Source organism: Jaculus jaculus, chromosome 10, assembly GCF_020740685.1.
Source record: "Jaculus jaculus isolate mJacJac1 chromosome 10, mJacJac1.mat.Y.cur, whole genome shotgun sequence".
Taxonomy (NCBI): domain Eukaryota; kingdom Metazoa; phylum Chordata; class Mammalia; order Rodentia; family Dipodidae; genus Jaculus; species Jaculus jaculus.
The window spans coordinates 10379609-10398638 of record NC_059111.1 but is presented as its reverse complement, the minus strand read 5'-3'; the positions used below and the strand labels follow the sequence as shown (position 1 = coordinate 10398638).

The 19030-nt window shown below is 45.3% G+C and overlaps 1 protein-coding gene across 1 annotated transcript in view; it reads right to left on the bottom strand.

The window, feature by feature from the left end:
• Rab8b (RAB8B, member RAS oncogene family) overlaps positions 1-18819 on the bottom strand; it is an 84303-nt gene extending 65484 nt beyond the window's left edge. Inside the window, exon 1 of the mRNA XM_004662528.2 lies at positions 18567-18819. Within this exon, the coding sequence (XP_004662585.1) occupies positions 18567-18690 (124 nt within the window). The 5' untranslated portion in view covers positions 18691-18819. The remainder of the gene's footprint in view (positions 1-18566) is intronic.
• Positions 18820-19030: the final 211 nt, after the last annotated feature.

Sequence of the window (19030 nt, the reverse complement as noted above, 5' to 3'; positions counted from 1 at the left end):
CACCCAAAGTAGGAATTCCAGCTACCCTGAGGTATGCAGCAATTGGAAGACCAAGAAGAATTTGCTCTACTTATGCTGACGTGCCATACAAGAGGTCAAGGGCTGCTTCTGGGGATCAGGGCCAATCACCTTCACTCTGGAAATGCATTCAGAAAGTAGTTCTAACTATGGCCATCTAATACACACACACACACACACACACACACACACACACACACTCTGCCCTAAATTTGCTCAATTTCTAGAACACTAAGTATACCCCATTAAAGTAGCTGGAATGTTTCTGCTCATAGATTTATGACGCCCACCCTGATAGTACTCTTTTTTTCTTTCAAGGTGGGGTCTCACTCTAGCCCAGGCTGACCTGGAATTCACTATGGAGTCTCAGGCTGGCCTTGAACTCACGGCGGTCCTCCTAGCTCTGCCTCCCGAGTGCTGGGATTAAAGGCGTGTGCCGCCACACCCGGCTCATCCTAATAGGTACTCCTTAAAGTCCCAGGCAAAACAGAAAATGCTGACCATTTCCTGGGCCTGCTGCATGGTAGGCCCTGTGCTAAATGGGCTACTGTGTTACTTCATGAAGGGGTCTCTGCTGAGAAAAGTGATCTGAGACCAAGCGGGTTAAGGAACCTGGGGGAATCATGCAGTGGATAAGGAGCAGTGGTGGGGTTCACCCTGTACCACACCACACTGCCTCTCTGAAGATAACCAGTGTATATGCATTTTAGAGTCACTGCTGGGGTAGAAAGACATAGTAGTTAGAAACAAAGACTTTAGGGCTGCAGAGATGGCTTAGCAGTTAAGGCATTCATTTACCTGCAAAGCCTAATGACCTAGGTTCAATTCCCCAGGACCCATGTAAAGCTAGATGCACAAGGTGGCGCATATATCTGGAGTTTACTTGTTTGCCCAGAGGCCCTGCCGTACCCATTCTCATTCTCTCCCTCTTCTCCCCCTCTCTGCTTTTGAAAAAACACAGACTAGCTGGGTGTGGTGGCTCACACCTTTAATCCCAGCAGAGATATGAGGATCACTGAGACTACATAGTGAATTCCAGGTTAACCTGGGCCACGGGAAGACCCTACCTCAAAAAAAAAAAAAAAAAAAAAAAAAAAAGCTGGATATGGTGGTGCACATCTTTAATCCCAACACTCGGGAGGCAGAGGTAGGAGGATTGCCCTGTGTTCGAGGCCACCCTGAGACTACATACTTAATTTCAGGTCAGCCTGGACCAGAGTGGGACCCTACCTCGGAAAAAAAAAAAAAAAAGACTTTAGAACCTGCCTTGGTTTTACCACTTTGTAGCTTTATAACCTTCAGAAGTTACTCAATGATCTTATTTGGAAAGCTGGAGATAACAGCAAATAAAATTGAGATCTTGTGATGGTTCAACAGAGCCAACAGTGAGTACTCTATAAATGTTCTTATTTCAAGCAATGATGCTCCCCAAAGATTACCAAGGTCTTTTCCACTCGACTTACTCTTGGTGAACTAGAACTGGCTTTGTCATACACGTAAGTGGACATGCGACTTTTTTGTTTGGTGTGTATGTGTCCCACATGTCAGATTCCTACACACAATAATGAAATTATTTTCCAAAATAAAACAGTAATTCCTCTGAGGAGTTACTATCTTTTTTGTTGTTGTTTTGTTTTTCGAGGTAGGATCTCACTCTAGCCCCAGACTAACCTGGAATTCACTAGTCTCAGGGTGGCCTCAAACTCTCCTAGATCCACCCCCCTCTGCCTCCTGAGTTCTGGGATTAAAGGCTTGCTACACTCCACCTCTTCTTTATGAATTTAAAAAAAAGGTAAAATAACTTGCCATAGGGTCTCAAACAGGAAGTGAGCCCAGGAGTTTCTAGGTCAAACCCTAAATCTTCTCCGTACACTCTTGTTCTGAGTTCTGCCTACTCCTTGGGCTGCATTGTCAGTGGGTCTTTGATTATAACTCTGAATCAGAATGCTGAAGGAGACTAGATTCCTTTTTTACCCATGAAGGAAGGAAGCTCACTATTGACTTGCCTGAAGCCATATGATGAATGACTTCCACAGACCCACACTGGCCCTTTCTCCTCAAGGACCGGGTCCCCATCTCGCAGGGGCCAGGGGAACCAATGAGCACTACAGCAATCAGGAATGCAGTGGCACCCAGAGACCCTCCCCCCCCCCCGCGCGCGCGCGCGCGCGCGCGCACACACACACACACACACACACACACACACGAGTTCACAAGCTGAAGCAAGAGGACTCTTGTGTCCTTTTACTGCTCAGCTTCTGGCTCATGGTGACATCCTGGAGACTTGGGGTTGACAAACAAAATCAGGTTGTAGGTCTACTTTAGAATGCCAGGACACGGAGAAAAACTGCCAAACGGGGTTTTGCAAACAAAAGCTAAAGGAGATAGAATTTCTCCCTCAAAAACAAAGGATGGACTATCGCAAAGATTAAGCCTAACTTGCCAAAGGAAGGAAGCTCACAATGAAGGTAGGTGTTCCCAGCAGATTATCGTCTAGATGAGGCCACGAACAAGCACAGCAAAGCAGCCACCTCATGCAAAGGGACAATGCAGATTTCGGCCATAATTAGTTCCCTTTTCACCAGAGAAGGATACGTAATTAAATTCTGCCCTCCCCACCCCACTGGCCACATATCTGACTGCTTCCTAAGGGACTGGGTTAGCGGCCAAGAGACGACCCAAAGCCACAAGTCCACTGACCTCTCAGGCCAACAGGCAGTACAGTAACATCTCACATCAGCTGCTGCTGGGGCCTGTCCCAGGGGACTTGTTCATCTCACTCAGCATGCTCCTCAAGGGTTTATGAGTCCATTTACACAGTCCGTCCAAACCACTGAAAGTAACTACTCCTGGGCACCATGTCCAGCACAGTGCGATGCATGGAAAATTCTAGCACCCACTCTGAGAGGTACAGAACAGAGAGTAGTCCAGAACTGGAGTGTGAGTCGCAAGTCTTGGCTCCACTGCCTACTAGAGAGACTGACTGAATCCACTGTGCTTCCAGAGCTTTCCACTCCTTGTCTAAGACATGGAGTGATCCCTCCTTCCATCTAATGTGGCTGCGGAGGGGCTCTGCCTTCATGTGACCAAAGGATTGGAAGTGGAAAGATTCCTCCAGGGACGGGAAGAGACAATGGCAATGCTAACTAACGTCCATGCGGTCTCCCTGGGTGGCATCTTTTGGTAGCTCCCGCTGCTCTCAAGCCAAAACCCACACTCCCGAAGAAGGGCTTTTTTGTTTGTTTGCTGCTTGTTATTTTATTTGTGTGTGTGCAGGTGTGTGTGCACATGGTTTGAAGGAAGAAGGCTGACATCAGTTCTTTCTCAGTCATCTTTCCACTTGATTGTTTTCATTGTACCCAGAGCTCACCTACTGAGCCAGACTAGCTAGCCAGCTAGGCCCAGGGGTAACTTTGCCTCCTCTGAGCTTGGATTACAGACATGCCACCATGCCCTGCTTTTATGTGGGTGCTGGGGATCTGAACTCGGATCATCATGTTGTTCAGGTAAGTACTTTGCCAACAGAGCCATCTCCCAGCCCTAGAACAAGGTTTTAAAGCTCTCACACTCTGCCCGTCTACTCTCAGCTTCACCTTTTGCCCCTCCTCCAAGCTTGGCTCCCAAGCCAAGGGGCTGTGCAGGCAACCCTCCTGCCTCTCTGCATTCAACCGACCAACTTAACTCTCCCCGGGTTCTGACTGGAAGTTCCATGCCAGTTCCTCTTACATGTTCTCTTAACCTCTCTTCTGTGCTTCCATAATATCATCTATTTATCCCCTGTAACTTTTTGCATCACTGCATTGACTTGACCTGGATACTTGCTAGTTCTAGTCCTCTCTCAAAATTTGCAGATAAATAAACAGACATAGATATCATGAATAAGAAAATTTAATGATAATTAAATTTATTCATGATAATAAAATTAAAAAATTAATGCTAATGACTTAGTTTGACCTGAGTAGCTGACTCACAAACCACCACAATTTCCTACCCAAATTCATAAGCAATGAGGACATCTAGTTCAAATCATATTCCCACCCCAGCTACTCCATTTTCAAACCCAAAAGTAAATGGCCTATCAACGCAGAGATGTCCTTGGATCCCAGGCCTCATGACCCAACCCCCTTTTATCTCTCACAGTGTTATATCTAGGCTATAGGCTGAGCTATTGGTTTCTTCTCATAGCAACAGAACTAAAGACAAGTGAGGAGCAAGAGAAGAGACTTAAAATCTAGACACCAATGCTTGCTGGCGGGAATCAAAGAGGTTAAGCGATCTCTTCAGCACCACTGAGGTTTCAACTGCTTCCAAGGGCAGCACTGGCTGGTCTGAGTTACCTGACGCTGCTGCTTTCCAAGCACCTGTGTCCACAGGTGAAGAGAAGCCACGATCGCTTTTTCTGTGCAGACTGAGTTCAGAAACGGACACAACGGTGCAGCCAAAGGACGTGGAAGCCGGTAGTCATCTTTCCTGATGAGGAAGTGGGCCTGTCTAATGTTCTAGGGAGGAGCTTGTACGATAATGGATCACAAGCATGCACGCACTGTTTTGCACAGTATAAGAGGCTGCATTTTACTGCCAGGTGTGGTGGCACACATCTTTAACCCCAGCATTCAGGAGGCAGATGTAGGAGGGTCACTGTTGAGTTTGAGGCCACCCTAAGACTACACAATGAATTCCAGGTCAGCCTGGGGCACAGTAAGACCCTACCTTGAGAATAAAATTTTAAAAAAAAGAGGCTGCGTTTTATCATAACCAAGAGAGAGATAGTTTGAAGATAAAAAAAAAAATGTGATCAATCACAGGAGAGCATATCATAAATTAAAACTCTTATGGTGTTTACCAAAGTTGAAGGCTGGAGGATCCAAGATATAAACACACCTTTGATGGTAATATATATTCAAATTTTAAAAATTAATTTGCAAAGGAACTTTATATACATGAGAAAATATTTTAATTTTCCACAGTTTACATACTTCTGTAATACTAGAATATTTCAAAACAATCTAAATAGACAAAAATGGGAAAGGCACTAGCTCATATTATGCTGCTTGTGGGTGACATCCTGGTGCATGCGTCATCACTCATTACTGGCTGTGACTGAGACAAGCTACAATTTTTTTGCCATTTAGTTCTAAACAATATGAGAGCATGACAGCACTCAAAGGTCACTTCTGATTCTCAAACTACGCTAGGGAGAAGTTTCTTACTTTAGCTGCCAACAAAAGCAAGAGACTGGGCTGGAGAGATGGCTTAGTGGTTAAGCGCTTGCCTGTGAAGCCTAAGGACCCCGGTTGGAGGTCCCCAGGACCCACGTTAGCCAGATGCACAAGGGGGTGCATGCATCTGGAGTTTGTTTGTAGTGGCTGGAGGCCCTGGAGCACCCATTCTCTCTCCGCCTCTTCCTCTCTGTCACTCTCAAATAAATAAATAAAAATAAAAAATATTAATGCTGGCCATGGTGGCACACGCCTTTAATCCCAGCACTCAGGAGGCAGAGGTAGGAGGATCGCCATGAGTTCGAGGCCACCCTGAGACTACAGAGTGAATTCCAGGTCAGCCTGGGCTTGAGTGAGACCCTACCTTGAGAAACCAAATAAATAAAATAAAATAAAAGCAAGAGACTGAGTAAGTAGCCAAAGAAACTGACAGAAGAGATATTGTTTTCATTCTTCTCTTTTTCTCAATCCAATCCCTTTTCATTTTTTTTTTTTTTTAAGGTAGGGTCTCACTCTAGCCCAGGTTGACCTGAAATTCACTATGTAATCTCAGGATGGCCTTGAACTCAAGGTGATCTTCTTACCCCTGCCTCCAAAGGGCTGGGATTAAAGATGCACACCACCACACCTGCCCCTTTTCCTTTTATTTATTTTTTCTTTTTTAACAATTTTAAAAAATATTTTGCTTATTTATTTGAGACAGAGAGAGAAAGAGGCAGATAGAGAGGTAGAGAATGGGTGTGCCAGGGCCTCTAGCCACTGCAGACAAACTCCAGACTCATGCACCACCTTCTGCATCTGGCTTTATGTCAGTACTGGGGAATGAAATCTGGGTCCTTTGGCTTTGCTGGCAAGCACCTTAACAGCTAAGCCATCTCTCTAATCTCTCTATTTCCCCTACCTTTCCTTTTCTTTTGGAGGGAGGGTCTCACTCTAGCTCAGGCTGACTGGAATTCACTATGTAGTCTTAGGGTGGCCTCAAACTCACAGCGACCCTCCTACTACTGCCTCCGAGTGTTGGGATTAAGGGTGTGTGCCACCACACCCGGCTTCCTTTTTTTAAGAAAAGGTATTTATTTAGGGTATGTGCCACTTTATACATCTGGCTTTATGTGGGTACTGGGAAAATGAACCCCATTAGGCTTTACAGGCAAGTACCTTAACCACTGGGCCATCTCTCTAGCTCCCAAACCCCTCTTCCTCAAGTCTTGGTAGGAGTGAGGTATTAATGGACAGTGAAATGAAAAGGTAATCTAAGTCAATTCAAAAATGGAACAGGTAACTCTCAATAAAGAATTGTTTTCCAAGCTGTATCAAAATTTTATTCAGGGGGCTAGTGAATCAGGTCAGTCAATAAGGTGCAAGCATGAGAACCTATTCAATCCCCAAAACGAAGCCAAGGACTGGGGATGTAGCTCAGTTGGTAACTGAGTGCCTGTCCGGCACGCACAAAGCCCTGAGTTCAATCCCTTGCACCATATAAACCAAGTGTGGTGGCATAGTTCAAGTCCAACGGCTGAGCATAGTGGCGCACGCCTTTAATCCAGCACTCAGGAGGCAGAAATAGGAGTATGGCTGTGAGTTCAAGGCCACCCTAAGACGACATAGGAATTCCAGGTCACCTGGGCTACAGTGAAACCTTATCTCAAAAACAAAAAAAAGTTCAAGTCCAGCCTAGGATACATGATGCTGTCTCAAAAATAAAACAAAATATTTTAAAGCTGGGCATGTGCTTAGAATCTCAGTGCTAGGTTGGCACACACAAGCAGATCCCTGGGGCTCGCTGACTAGGCTAGTGAAAGACCCTGTCTCCATAAAAATAAAAGAAAGGGAGGTAGAGGTAGGAGAATCGCTGTGAGTTCGAGGCCACCCTGAGACTACAGAGTGAATTCCAAGTCAGCCTGGGCTGGGGTGAGACCCTACCTCAGAAAAAAAGGGGGCGGGGACTGAGGAGATGGCTCAGCCTGCAGGCCCTTCTTCAGTTCCCCAGCATGCATCTGGAGTTCGTTTGCAGCAGCTGGAGGCCCTGGCATGCCCATTCTGTCTCTTTCTCTCCACCTCTTTCTCTCTCTCAAATAAATAAAATATACTTTTTAAAAAGGAGAGAGGGGTAAAAAGACCATAAAGATAGATGGGTATTCATTTGCAATAGCAAGAGACATTTTGTGCCCATACACACACACACACACACACAAGCACACTCACCCACACATGTGTGCATGCACACACAAATGAGTAAATAATTTTTTTTGTAAAATGGCAGAGGGTATCAGAGGAATGACACTTGAGGTTATCCTCGGGCTTCCACACACATGTGCACACACACACATGTGCACACACAAAGATTTTATTCAGAGCATTGTAGAAGAGAAAAAGGCAAAGGGCTCCTTGTTGAAAACCATAAACAGGTACCCTGTCCACATTCATGAGTAATAAAATAGTTATTTCATGCAAATTTATAAGCAATAAAAACAAATTACAGTACATTTAGTCACTGATATGTCATAATATCTTTTTCACTCCTTTTTGCCTGTGTGTATGATACGTGTGCGAATATGTGTATGCATGTTTGCATGTGTGCATGCGTGAGTGTGGAGGCCAATGTATGACCTTGGGTGTTAGTGTCATGAACACTGTCCACCTCTCTTTGAGACAAGAACTCTCAATGGCCTGGAGCTTACCAGGCTAGACTAAGCTGGCCGGCAGGCTCTGGGGATCCTCCTGTCTCTGCCTCCCCAGCCCTGGAATTACAGGCATACACTGCCACACCCTGCATTTTACGTGGGTACTGGGGGATGAACGGAACTCAGTTCTGCAAACTTGCAGAGCAGGACTTTAGCTACTGAGCTATTTCATTACTTTTCCATTTTCCACTCTTATCTAATGAATTGCATGTATTGTGTGTGTTTAGGGAGGCATGAATATTTTGCAATACTTATTAAATAAACAACATTACATTATGTCAAATTAAATGAATTCCCAATTTAATTTTTAGGTAGTTCACTCTATATTTAGTTTGTTTTGTTTTTCAAGGTAGGGTCTCACTCTAGCTCAGGTTGACCTGGAATTCACTGTTAGTCTCAGGGTGGTCTCAAACTCATGGCGATCCTCCTACCTCTGCCTCCTGAGTGCTGGATTAAAGGCGTGTGCCATCACGCCCGGCTTCACTCTGTATTTCACAGCAAAACTTGGTCAAACATCAGGAAAATATATATGATTGATTGAAATAATTACTTCCAAGGTCTTGCCAAAATATGGAAAACTGAGGAGGATGTAAGATGCCATGCCAGTCCCTGCCCTAGGGGCAGAAGCTGGGGCAGCTCTGGGCCCTGCCTCATTGCTCTGTGATGATGAGATGGGACTCTGCCCCCAACTCTGCTCCTGCGAGGAAATCCTGCACCGCGGCCACCCGCTGCCGTCTGACGCTGGTGTGTTAGGGCCAGCAAAGCTAACTTGAATGAACACGGTAACATGCAGAGAGCGAGTGCATTTACTCCAGGAGCCCCGAAATACAATTCTAAAGCAAGGAAGAGAAGTGCTCCCTGGAAAAATGTCCAGAGGTTCAGGAACAGGTAAACCCCGAAGCACATAATGATACATGCTCAGCGCTACAGGCAGGACAGCGACAGAGAGCTGCACCACGGCTAGCGGAGCAGCTGCGGAGCAGCGCGTCGCCCACTTCGCGTGGCTTCCAGAGGAAGTCCCCAGTGACTAACTAACACAAAACGGGACGAATCTTTTCCTCTGCAAGCACCTAATTCCTTTCAGGTTCCTTACTAAGTTAATTCAAAACAGGAAACACTTCAAAACATAAAATGGAGCACACAGGAAAAGGACACATCTCTAGACAAACTAAATCCAATAAATACTCTGTAGTAATATTTGTAAATACTGAAATTTAGCTATGATGTGTTGAATGGCAGATGATGGTACCTGTTCACTTAGAAAACAGCATATGCACAGGATAGTGCCTGCGCCCTCAGCCCCTACTGCCCACTGGCAGATGTTAGCAATCCACCATAATCCTCAGGCTTGCTGGGTTCAGAGAGCACCTCAGATCTCACGCAGCAGATTCCAGGCAGCCACGACCGTCCCAGCAGCATGGGCGTCTTTCATCACAGCTTTGGGCTTTTCCTCACGGAAGTCCTCCATCCCAGCTCCAAGTATCCAACATATTGTGCCAGGAGACTGAACTGAGTCTTTAAAGAGGGCTACTTCAGGAGCTGGAGGAATGGCTTAGCAGTTAAGGGGCTTGCCTGCAAAGCCAAAGGATCCTGGTTCGATTCTCCAGGACCCATGTAAGCCAGATACACAAGGTGGTGGCATGAGTCTGGAGTTCGTTTGCAGTGGCTGGAGACCCTGGTGTGCCCATTCTCCCTCTCCCTCCCTCTCTCTCTCTCTCTCCCCCTCTCTCTCTCTGCCTCTTTCTCTCTCTCAAATAAATAATAGAAAAAAATTTAAAAAAAGAAAGCTACTTCATGATAATTTGAAGATTTTTTTACAACCACAAAATGGTAATTTCATTGACAGCCAAACGGTAATCTTTCCTTTAATAAGAGCAGAAAACGTAACTGTACACAGTAGTTTTATATAGGCTATTCTAATGAGATACACAATCAGTTCTTAATAACAAATGCTTATGTAATGCCTATATAATAAATGTTTATACAATGTCTATATAATAAATGTTTAAAAATAGAATTTGGTTGTATTCAGTCCAAACACCAATCCAGTCCTGTTCCACTCACTACCCTGTCACTCAAACAAGTGCTGGGCAGAAACACAGACAGACACAGCTCCATCTGCTAATTAAAAATGGGCGTGAAACTGTTAACAGGCATCTGTTGCATTGTTTGAAGCTAATGGGCAGAGACAACGCTGAAATGGCTCTTCTAATGCAAACCCAGTGATCTCACTCATTTTCTATATGGTATTTATGATGGTGGGGGTTGGAAGCAGAGTTAAAATAGTTTATTATGCAGAATAAAAGATAAGTGAAATATTCATAATCTAAAAGAACTCTCAAAAACTGATTATGGGAAAATAAACAGCACTTTATACTGGAGGAGATACCATTCCTATGTTAACAAGTCAAATTAAACACTTTTAATCTTAATTCCAACATAATCCAATCATCTCTAACCACTAAGGAAGAGCAACAAATGTACGTCATCCTTTACAGCCCTACAGGACTTTCATAAGGGATCCACCTACCTATTCGTTCATCAAGCTGCACAGTTGGAAACTTAAAAATGAGTGCGGCCTGATTCTTGCCCCACGAAACTCACAGCAACACTCAGAGGTAGGTACAGATTATCACGTTCTGTCACAGACCAACAAACTAAGGTCCTAGAACGACAGCTCGCTCACCTCGGACCCCAAAGCCAGGAATAGAGTCACCAGACAGAAACTTAGACCTGACCCACTCCTAATTCAGCATGCTTTCCCCAGAATCAAACACAGGCCAATCTGCTTTATGTCTAGAAAATGAAAATAATTTAGGGCTTTTTGTGAAGAGGAAAACGCCAGCTGGATTTTCAAGGACTATAACTACTTGACATCCATGGCCATCATGCCTGGTGTGCAAGCTAATGACTCATGGGCCTCATCTAGCCAGAGATATGTGCCTGGCCCTCCCTGGCTGTTAAGTTGTTGGTTAACTGCCCATAAATTTGGGTTTTAGGAGAAATTTTCATCCCATCTTAAAATACACGGTTTTCCAGCATAGCAATGATACAACCACAGCTAAACTGCAGGTGGTCCTCAGAAAATGTCAGCTAGTGTCCCCACCACACCCTACAGCCTCCCCGCAAGGCCCCTCCCTTATTCCTATCTGACCCATCCGAGCTGGCACCACTGACCCACGCAAGCGAACTTGATAACCTTACCTCGCATTTCTTTTTCATCTTGTCATTGTCTACTACATCCTAGAAGCTTCATTATCTCGTACTCCACCTTACAACTCACTACCTCAAGTCCACATCAACCCCACTTCAACCCTCTTTGCATCCTGCCATGAATCCTCCATCTTTCCAACTGGTCCCAAGAACCAATGCTAACACCCAGGAGAGCTGATCTCTAGGGCAGGGCAGTGCTCAGGCAGGCAGAGATAGACCAGGGCCTGCCTCGGGCCACGCCAGCAGCTTCCGGGCCTCCCATTCCAGCTCCATGGCTCCTTTCAGGTTCAATTAAAGGATTCAATTCAAAACTCAATTGCTAAATTTTTCCTGGTCTTCAAAACCGAGACTTATTTTCCTCTACAACAAGATCCAAACCTAGTTCCCCCCAGCTTTTTCCAGTGGATTCTAACAACGCCACTATTGTTGCCAGGATGCCCCCTCCCTGACTTGCTGTCCCAGAACAGCCGGTATGGTCTTTATCAAAGCACACTTACTCTTAAGACACATCCACATCTCGACCCAAGGCTCAGTTTTCCCATGCCCACCCTTCATTGGCAGACAGACTTTTTCCATTCACCAGAACACTAATTAATAAAAGAAGTTTAACCCTTTATCACCCAATACTAAATGCTACTTCTGACCCAGTGTTGCTATCAAGCTGTCTCTCAGCTGGGAAGTGGACTGACAGCTTCAGAAGAACACAATGATATTAAAACAAGCTTTCTGCACAAAATGTTCAATTAGAACTTGTACGTTCTTTCCAACTGTGGTTTGAGAAGTTGAAACCAGGGAAAACAACTATGAAAATGAAAATCAACTTGCTCTACATATCTGGATTATGCTCAGCCAAATGTTGATATCATCTTGGATAAAAATGTAAATATGACAGAGTTTGGTTTTCAGCCAATAAGTCTTGATAAAAGCTTTGAAATGATACCAATCCAACACAGTGTTTAATTTTAAGAAGGGGTCAACAAACTTTTTCTACAAAGGACCAGTTAGTAAATATTTTTGAGTTTTGTAGGACACATATGGCCTCTGTTGCATATTCTTCACTGTTTTATTTTTAATAAACTCTTTAAAAATGTAAAAACTGCCGGGTGTGGTGGCACACGCCTTTAATCCCAGCACTCTGGAAGGCAGAGGTAGGAGGATCATTGTGAGTTTGAGGATAGCCAGAGACTACATAGTGAATTCCAGGTCAGCCTGGGCTAGAGCAAGACCCTACCTCAAAATGAACAAAATAAAGGGGGGACTGGAGAGATGGCTTAGTGGTTAAGGCACTTGCCTGCACAGCCAAAGGACCCAGGTTCAAGCCAGATGCACAAGGTGGTGCATGTGTCTAGAGTTCGTTTGCAGTGGCTAGAGGCCTTGGCATGCCCACCCCCCTCCCTTCCTCTCTCTCCCACTCTTTTTTTCCTCTAATAAAAACAAATAAAATAAAAAAATAAGCGGGGTGTGGTGTCACATGCTTAATCCCAGCACTTGGGAGGCAGAGGTAGGAGGATCACCAGGGTTCTAAGCCACTATGAAACTACATAGTGAATTCCAGGTCAGCCTGAGCTAGAGTGAGACCCTGCCTTGAAAAACCAAAAAATAAATAAATAAAGTAAAAACCACTGGGCATGTGGGCACACACCTTTAATTCCAACACTTGGAGGTACAGGTAGGAGGATCACTATGAGTTCAAGCCATCCTGGGACTACAGTGTGAATTCCAGGCCAGCCTGAGCTAGAGTGACACCCTACCTCAAAAATAACCACCCCCCCCAAAAAAAGTAAAACAGATTCTTAAGACTGTAAACTACTCAAAAACAAGCTGCAGGCCACATGTGGCCCCTGGGCTACAGTGTGCTCACCCCAATTTGAAGAAAAGTGAATCCAAGAACAATATGCCTTGTTCCAGAATAAAACCTCTGCAAGAGCTCTAATGAGTCTTAACCTCAACAATTACCAACGAGGAACAGCTATTAAAATGATTTCATTAGTTTTTGTGCACGTGGAAGGAATGTTAATGGCAGGGTACACTTTGAACTCTTAACCTGAAACTGCAGGTATGAAGGGAAAGGGCAAAGGGCAGCCTCCCAGCGTTAAGTTCTTAGAGCACTCCGAAACACCACATGAACAGCCACCGCTTCCCTGAGCAGACACGGCTATTCACAGTGAGAACAACTCAGCTTTTCACATCCAAAGACATACATGTGGAACCTTCCTTCTCCCTGGAAAATGTGGTGACTTGACTTTAAGGCCATGATGCGACTGATCAGATACAGGAGTGGCTCACTGGGAAAAGGGGCACCAGCTTGGACGTGGGGTTTCACCACAGGCTCTGTGACCACCAGATGTGTGACTGTGAGGCTTTCTCAGGTGTGAAGTTGGCATGGGGCAACAAGCAGATGACTTTTCAGACTTTCTTTTTTTTTTTTTTTAATTTTTTATTTATTTGAGAGCGGCAGACACAGAGAGAAAGACAGATAGAGGGAGAGAGAGAGAATGGGCGCGCCAGGGCTTCCAGCCTCTGCAAACGAACTCCAGACGCGTGCGCCCCCTTGTGCATCTGGCTAACGTGGGGCCTGGGGAACCGAGCCTCGAACCGGGGTCCTTAGGCTTTACAGGCAAGCGCTTAACCGCTAAGCCATCTCTCCAGCCCGACTTTTCAGACTCTTCTGATGTCAAACTATGACTACACTAAATCATGAAGCCACTCAGGAAATGCCTGACAGGAAGAAGGGGGCGGGGCAGGGGAGAGGCAGCAAAAGGAAGCAGCTTAGGTTGCCCTGTTGGGAGGGCAAAGCCCTATTTATGTCTTTTTGTTCTGCCAGCACTTTGCTCAATGCAGAGCAATTTCAAGATATCAGGGTGCCCTCCGATCTATATCAAAATACATCTGCATCCCATAGGAAAACGATAGATACTGAATGGTATTACCAGTCCTAGTTTCTTAATGTCATATTTTATAGACATTCAATTAAATGCTAGTTGTGATTATTTTAGCGGTTTTTGTGACCTTGGGCTTAATCTACAGCACATACCATATATATGTACACATATACACCATATATATAATTATATGTATAATTGTCAAACATTTGAATTGAAAATGCTAGCTAGTTGTTGCTAGGCAGTGGGCCTATAATTTCAAGTGGCTAAAATATCCCTACTCCATAGTTAACATTATCTGACTGATACTGATACTGGAATGTTTCCAGTATATCTGTTTTTTTTTTTTAATCTACCTTTCGTCACCCCAAAAAACAGAAAGGAAATGACAGGACTCAGAATGGTGAGACCTTTGAGAAGTGAGAGGAAACTATCTGTGAGACAGCTGGATCTGGAATCAAAATGACCGACTCCTTCCTTTCACAATGCTAGCAATCCTACCAACACAGTGTCTGAAGATGGCAGGCTCCCATTAAAAAAAAAAAAAACTACTTAAAACTTTGAAAAGGCAAAATTAAAACTTAAAATGTATCATCCTAGTAATAAACAGGCATACGTACGTATCTATGACCACACACCTACCTGGGCGTTAAGCAATAGATCTTTCCTGAGACTTATAGCTTATCAAGTTTTGACAGCAATGCTACTGAGAGAAGACCTTGTTAAGCCAACTCACAGAAAAGCTCAGGAATTCACACACACAGGTACTTTAAAGAAAAACAATTATGACCCAGGGAGATGGGCCACCAACTGTCACCTTGACAACTTTAAGTCACATGTAGATGAGGTGGGGCGGAAGGAGGGTGACATTGCTACTAGAAATGTCCATATGTGTAATCAGTGAAGAGTCTGTGGAACTTTTCCCTAGAATGGCACTAACTTTTTCTTACTTTTCCAGCTTAATTTCAATTGCAAAGCATTAAGTTTCAGATATACAAAGTCTTCTGCTGTTCGAAAGTGGGGTGCAGCCACTTCCTGTTGGAGCTCTGGGACTAAAGAAGAGACATGGGATTTCCCCTCCACCATGTCAAGTGAAGACACAGCTCACACCACATCCACCACACAAACAGTACAAAGACCAAGAGTTCCCATGAGATCTACCACCTAATGTCTACCTCTTAGTCTAAACTGTTGAAGGACACTGGCTTTCACATTTAAATAGTGGCATCCCTCCAAAGAAGCTGATTACAACCATTTAAAAACAAAAAAATCAAGCCAGGCATGGTGGCACATGTCTTTAATCCCAGCACTCGGGAGGCAGAGGTAGGAGGATCACTGAGAGTTTAAGGCCACCCTGAGAATACATAGTGAATTCCAGGTCAGCCTGGACTAGAGTGAGATCCCACCTTGAAAAACCAAAAAAAAAAAAAAAAAAAAAAAGGCTCAGCAGTTAAAGGAACTTGCTTGTGAAGTGTGCCGGCCTGGGGTATGATTCCCCAGCACCACGTAAAGCCAGATGCACAATGTTATACACGCATCTGGAGTTAGTTTTCAGCGGCAGCAGGCCCTGGTATGCCCATTTCTTCTCTCTCTCATTCATATCGCCCCCTTGCTCTTTGAAAATATATATTTGTATGTATTAAATCTACAAGCCAGATGTGGTGGCTCACACCTATAATCCCAGCACTCAGGAGACTGAGATAGGAAGACTGCCATGAGTTTGAGAGCAGCCTGGGCTACAGTGAGAACCTACTTCAAAAAAAATCCACTCAATAAAGATTTTAATCCTTCAAAATGATGTAACATATGTCTGTATATAATTATATACATGGTATAGATGCATATCTATATATTACTATATGTATGGTGTGTGCTGGGGATTAAGGCCAAGGCCTCATGCACTTTAACACATGCTAGACCCCTAGTCCAGAACAGAAAGTTTTAAAAGCTACTATTTTAAAAGGTGGCATATATCCTTTTACAAAATATGGGATAAAAAATAAGCAGAAAAAAAGACAAAACCAATAAAACTATTACAGAGAAACAAAAGCCATCAAAGGAATTTAACAAACATTATCAGTGAGAGTTATTCATTTTCAAGGAGATGGTTCTGACAGGGTCACACACAGAATGGATAAAGGCCACCCACTCAACTTGTTAGAAATTGTCCTCTAATATCTGCCTTGCAGTATACAGTCAACCCTGAAAAAGTTACTTGGGGGCTGGAGAGAAAGCTTAGCAGTTAAGGCACTTGCCTGCAATACCTAACAACCCGAGTTCAATTCCCCAGTTCCCACATAAAGCCAAAAGCACAAAGTGATGCATGCATCTGGAGTTCGTTTGCAGTGGCTAGAGGCTCTAGTGCATCCATTGTCTCTCTGTTTCTCTTCTTGCAAATAAATAAAATATAAAAGAAGAGTTACTTGGGGTTTTGAAATTAGTATTAGTATCAAAAATTAATTTAGTTGCTGCACCAGCTCCCACCAAATCTCTTAGGAATATACTTAAGAGATGACATTTAAAATCTGCTTCCTCAGAAAAGAAAAAGTCCCACTCAAGACTGACTGCCAAGAACTTGCAACTCAAACTTCCCTAAACCCAGACATCATAACACCCAGGAGGTTTTAGATCATTCAATCTGTATGAACCGAGATCAGAATAAATAAAAGAAAAGAATGCTTCCCAATACTTGGTTTGAAAAATGCTCTATACCAAAACATCCAAACTGGGCGTGGTGGCGCACGCCTTTAATCCCAGCACTCAGGAGGCAGAGGTGAGAGGATCGCTGTGAGTTCGAGGTCACCCTGAAACTACATAGTGAATTCTGCTCAGCCTGGGCTAGAGTAAGACCCTACCTCGAACCCCCCCCCCAAAAAATCCTCTTTTTTGTTTGTTTTTTGAGGTAGGGTCTCACTCTAGCCCAGGCTGACCTGGAACTCACTATGTAGTCCCAGAGTGGCCTTGAACTCATGGCGATCCTCCTACCTCTGCCTCCCGAGTGCTGGATTAAAGGCATGCGCCACCATGTCTGGCTCCAAAATATCCTCTCTTTTTAAAAAAAGATAATCTCCCAATACAAATATTTAAACACACTTATTACCATGCAGTAGATCCCTAAACCAGAAACTCATAGTGAAATAACAGTAAAGATGCCTTTATAAGCTAGTATTAGAGGCCAGAAGCATCACCCAGACAACCAAAAGCCAGGATCTTAAGACATTTAATTAACTACAGCTATTTAACAAGGGATATGATAAGGTCATGCTACTAACAGCTCAACACCGGTTTTGGTTTGCTCTTCAGCTTCTGGTTAAATTAGAGATCTTTGTGCCTTAACAAAATGACTTTCACTACAAATGTAATGACAGCTCCCAGCCAAGATCAGAAAAAAAAAAAGAAAGAAAAACCTCTTGAATCAACTAGAAGTCACCGGGGGGTAGGTACATAGTATGGTGTGATTCATTTAACAAGTAATAATTAGAACAAAAGCAAATTTTGCAGGGAGGCAGACAGAATTTAAGATCAATACCTTGGCTTTGAAGTTATTCAAGACACTCAAGTCAAAATTTTTTTAAAGTTGAGAAGCATTGGTTCTCCAACGCATGACCAGTAAAAGGAGTGAATGATATTTTCCTAACTACATCACTCCCCAAACTTGCCAATCCCCTTTAACATGCTTTAACACTCAGAACAATTTAACACTCCATCGTTAGTCATTTTTGTTTTCTCCTGTAAACACACAAGAAGTAAAGAGCGTGGTCACCAGTGCTCCCAGTTACTGGGGAAAGTCCTGTGCCCTGCGTTTTCCATTTCCTCTCCCTTTGCCATCTGCTGTCTTCGCTCAACCTCTCTTTACTACACATGCTGTCTCCCCCTCTCCCTGGCTCTCCTTTCCACTCTCTCCAAGTAGCCTCATGTCATCCCCCCGAGCCCTTCTGCCACCAGCGATTTTCTCCTCCTTTTGCTCATGACATCTCTGTCCAGACCACAAACGTCCCTTCGTGTCTTTCCTCCTGACCATTCATTCATTCCCTCCAGTTCCCTTCCAATTGCCTAATCTCACTTCTCGGGGCGCTGGTGTCCCTCGGTCCCTTTACTTCAAGCCTCTCTTATTCTTCAACCCTTCACCTCCCCAACGCCCCCCCCACACACACACTTCACATTTCCTTCCTCTTTCCTGTCTCTCAATCCATTTTCATGTCCACTTACCCCCCTTCTCTCTCTTTCCACACGATTTCCCGTATTCTCCGCACTTTGTCCCTCTGGGACCCCCCCCCCTCGTTAGCTCCGGAAACCTCTCGATTCAACGAGACCCCCCCCCCAAGTCCTTGTGGCCCTGGTTCCCTTTCCTCTGCCCCCCCCCTTACAGCGGCTCGGCCAACCCCCCGCCTCACGTTCCCACCGCCGCCCCTGGCCCGGCCTCCCCGCGGTCGCCGAGGTCGCCCCGGCCCGGCTCGCCAGCCCTCTTCCCGGGGCGCCGCGGCCCCGCCCCCCGGCCCCCGGCCTCTCTCCCCGCGCCCCGGGGCCGCAGCCCTTCCCCGTCCCCTCACCGATGGTGGAGATGAAGGTGGTGTTGAAGGCGTCCTCCGAGAAGCGGAACAGGAGGCAGGTCTTGCCCACGCCCGAGTCCCCGATCAGCAGCAGCTTGAACAGATAGTCGTACGTCTTCGCCATCTTCTCGCTCCGGCCCTCTGACCGCCCGAGCGAGAGGAGGCGGCTGAGACAGAGAGAGAGAGAGAGAGAGAGAGAGAGAGAGAGAGAGAGGGCGCGCGGAGAGAGAGAGGGAGAGAGAGGGAGAGGCGCCGAGGGGGGCCGCGGGCCAGGGGGCGTGTCCGCCGAGCAGCCCCGGGCCCCGCCCCGAGACTCGCTCCGCCCCCTTAGAGGAGGCTGGCGCGCCCCGCCCCACGGGGCCAATCCGAGCTGGCTTCGTCATCACTGCCCGCGCCCCGGGGCTTCATGGGATTTGTAGTTCCTTAGGCGAAGCCTCGGGCGTGCCTGGCGCAAATGACTCCGG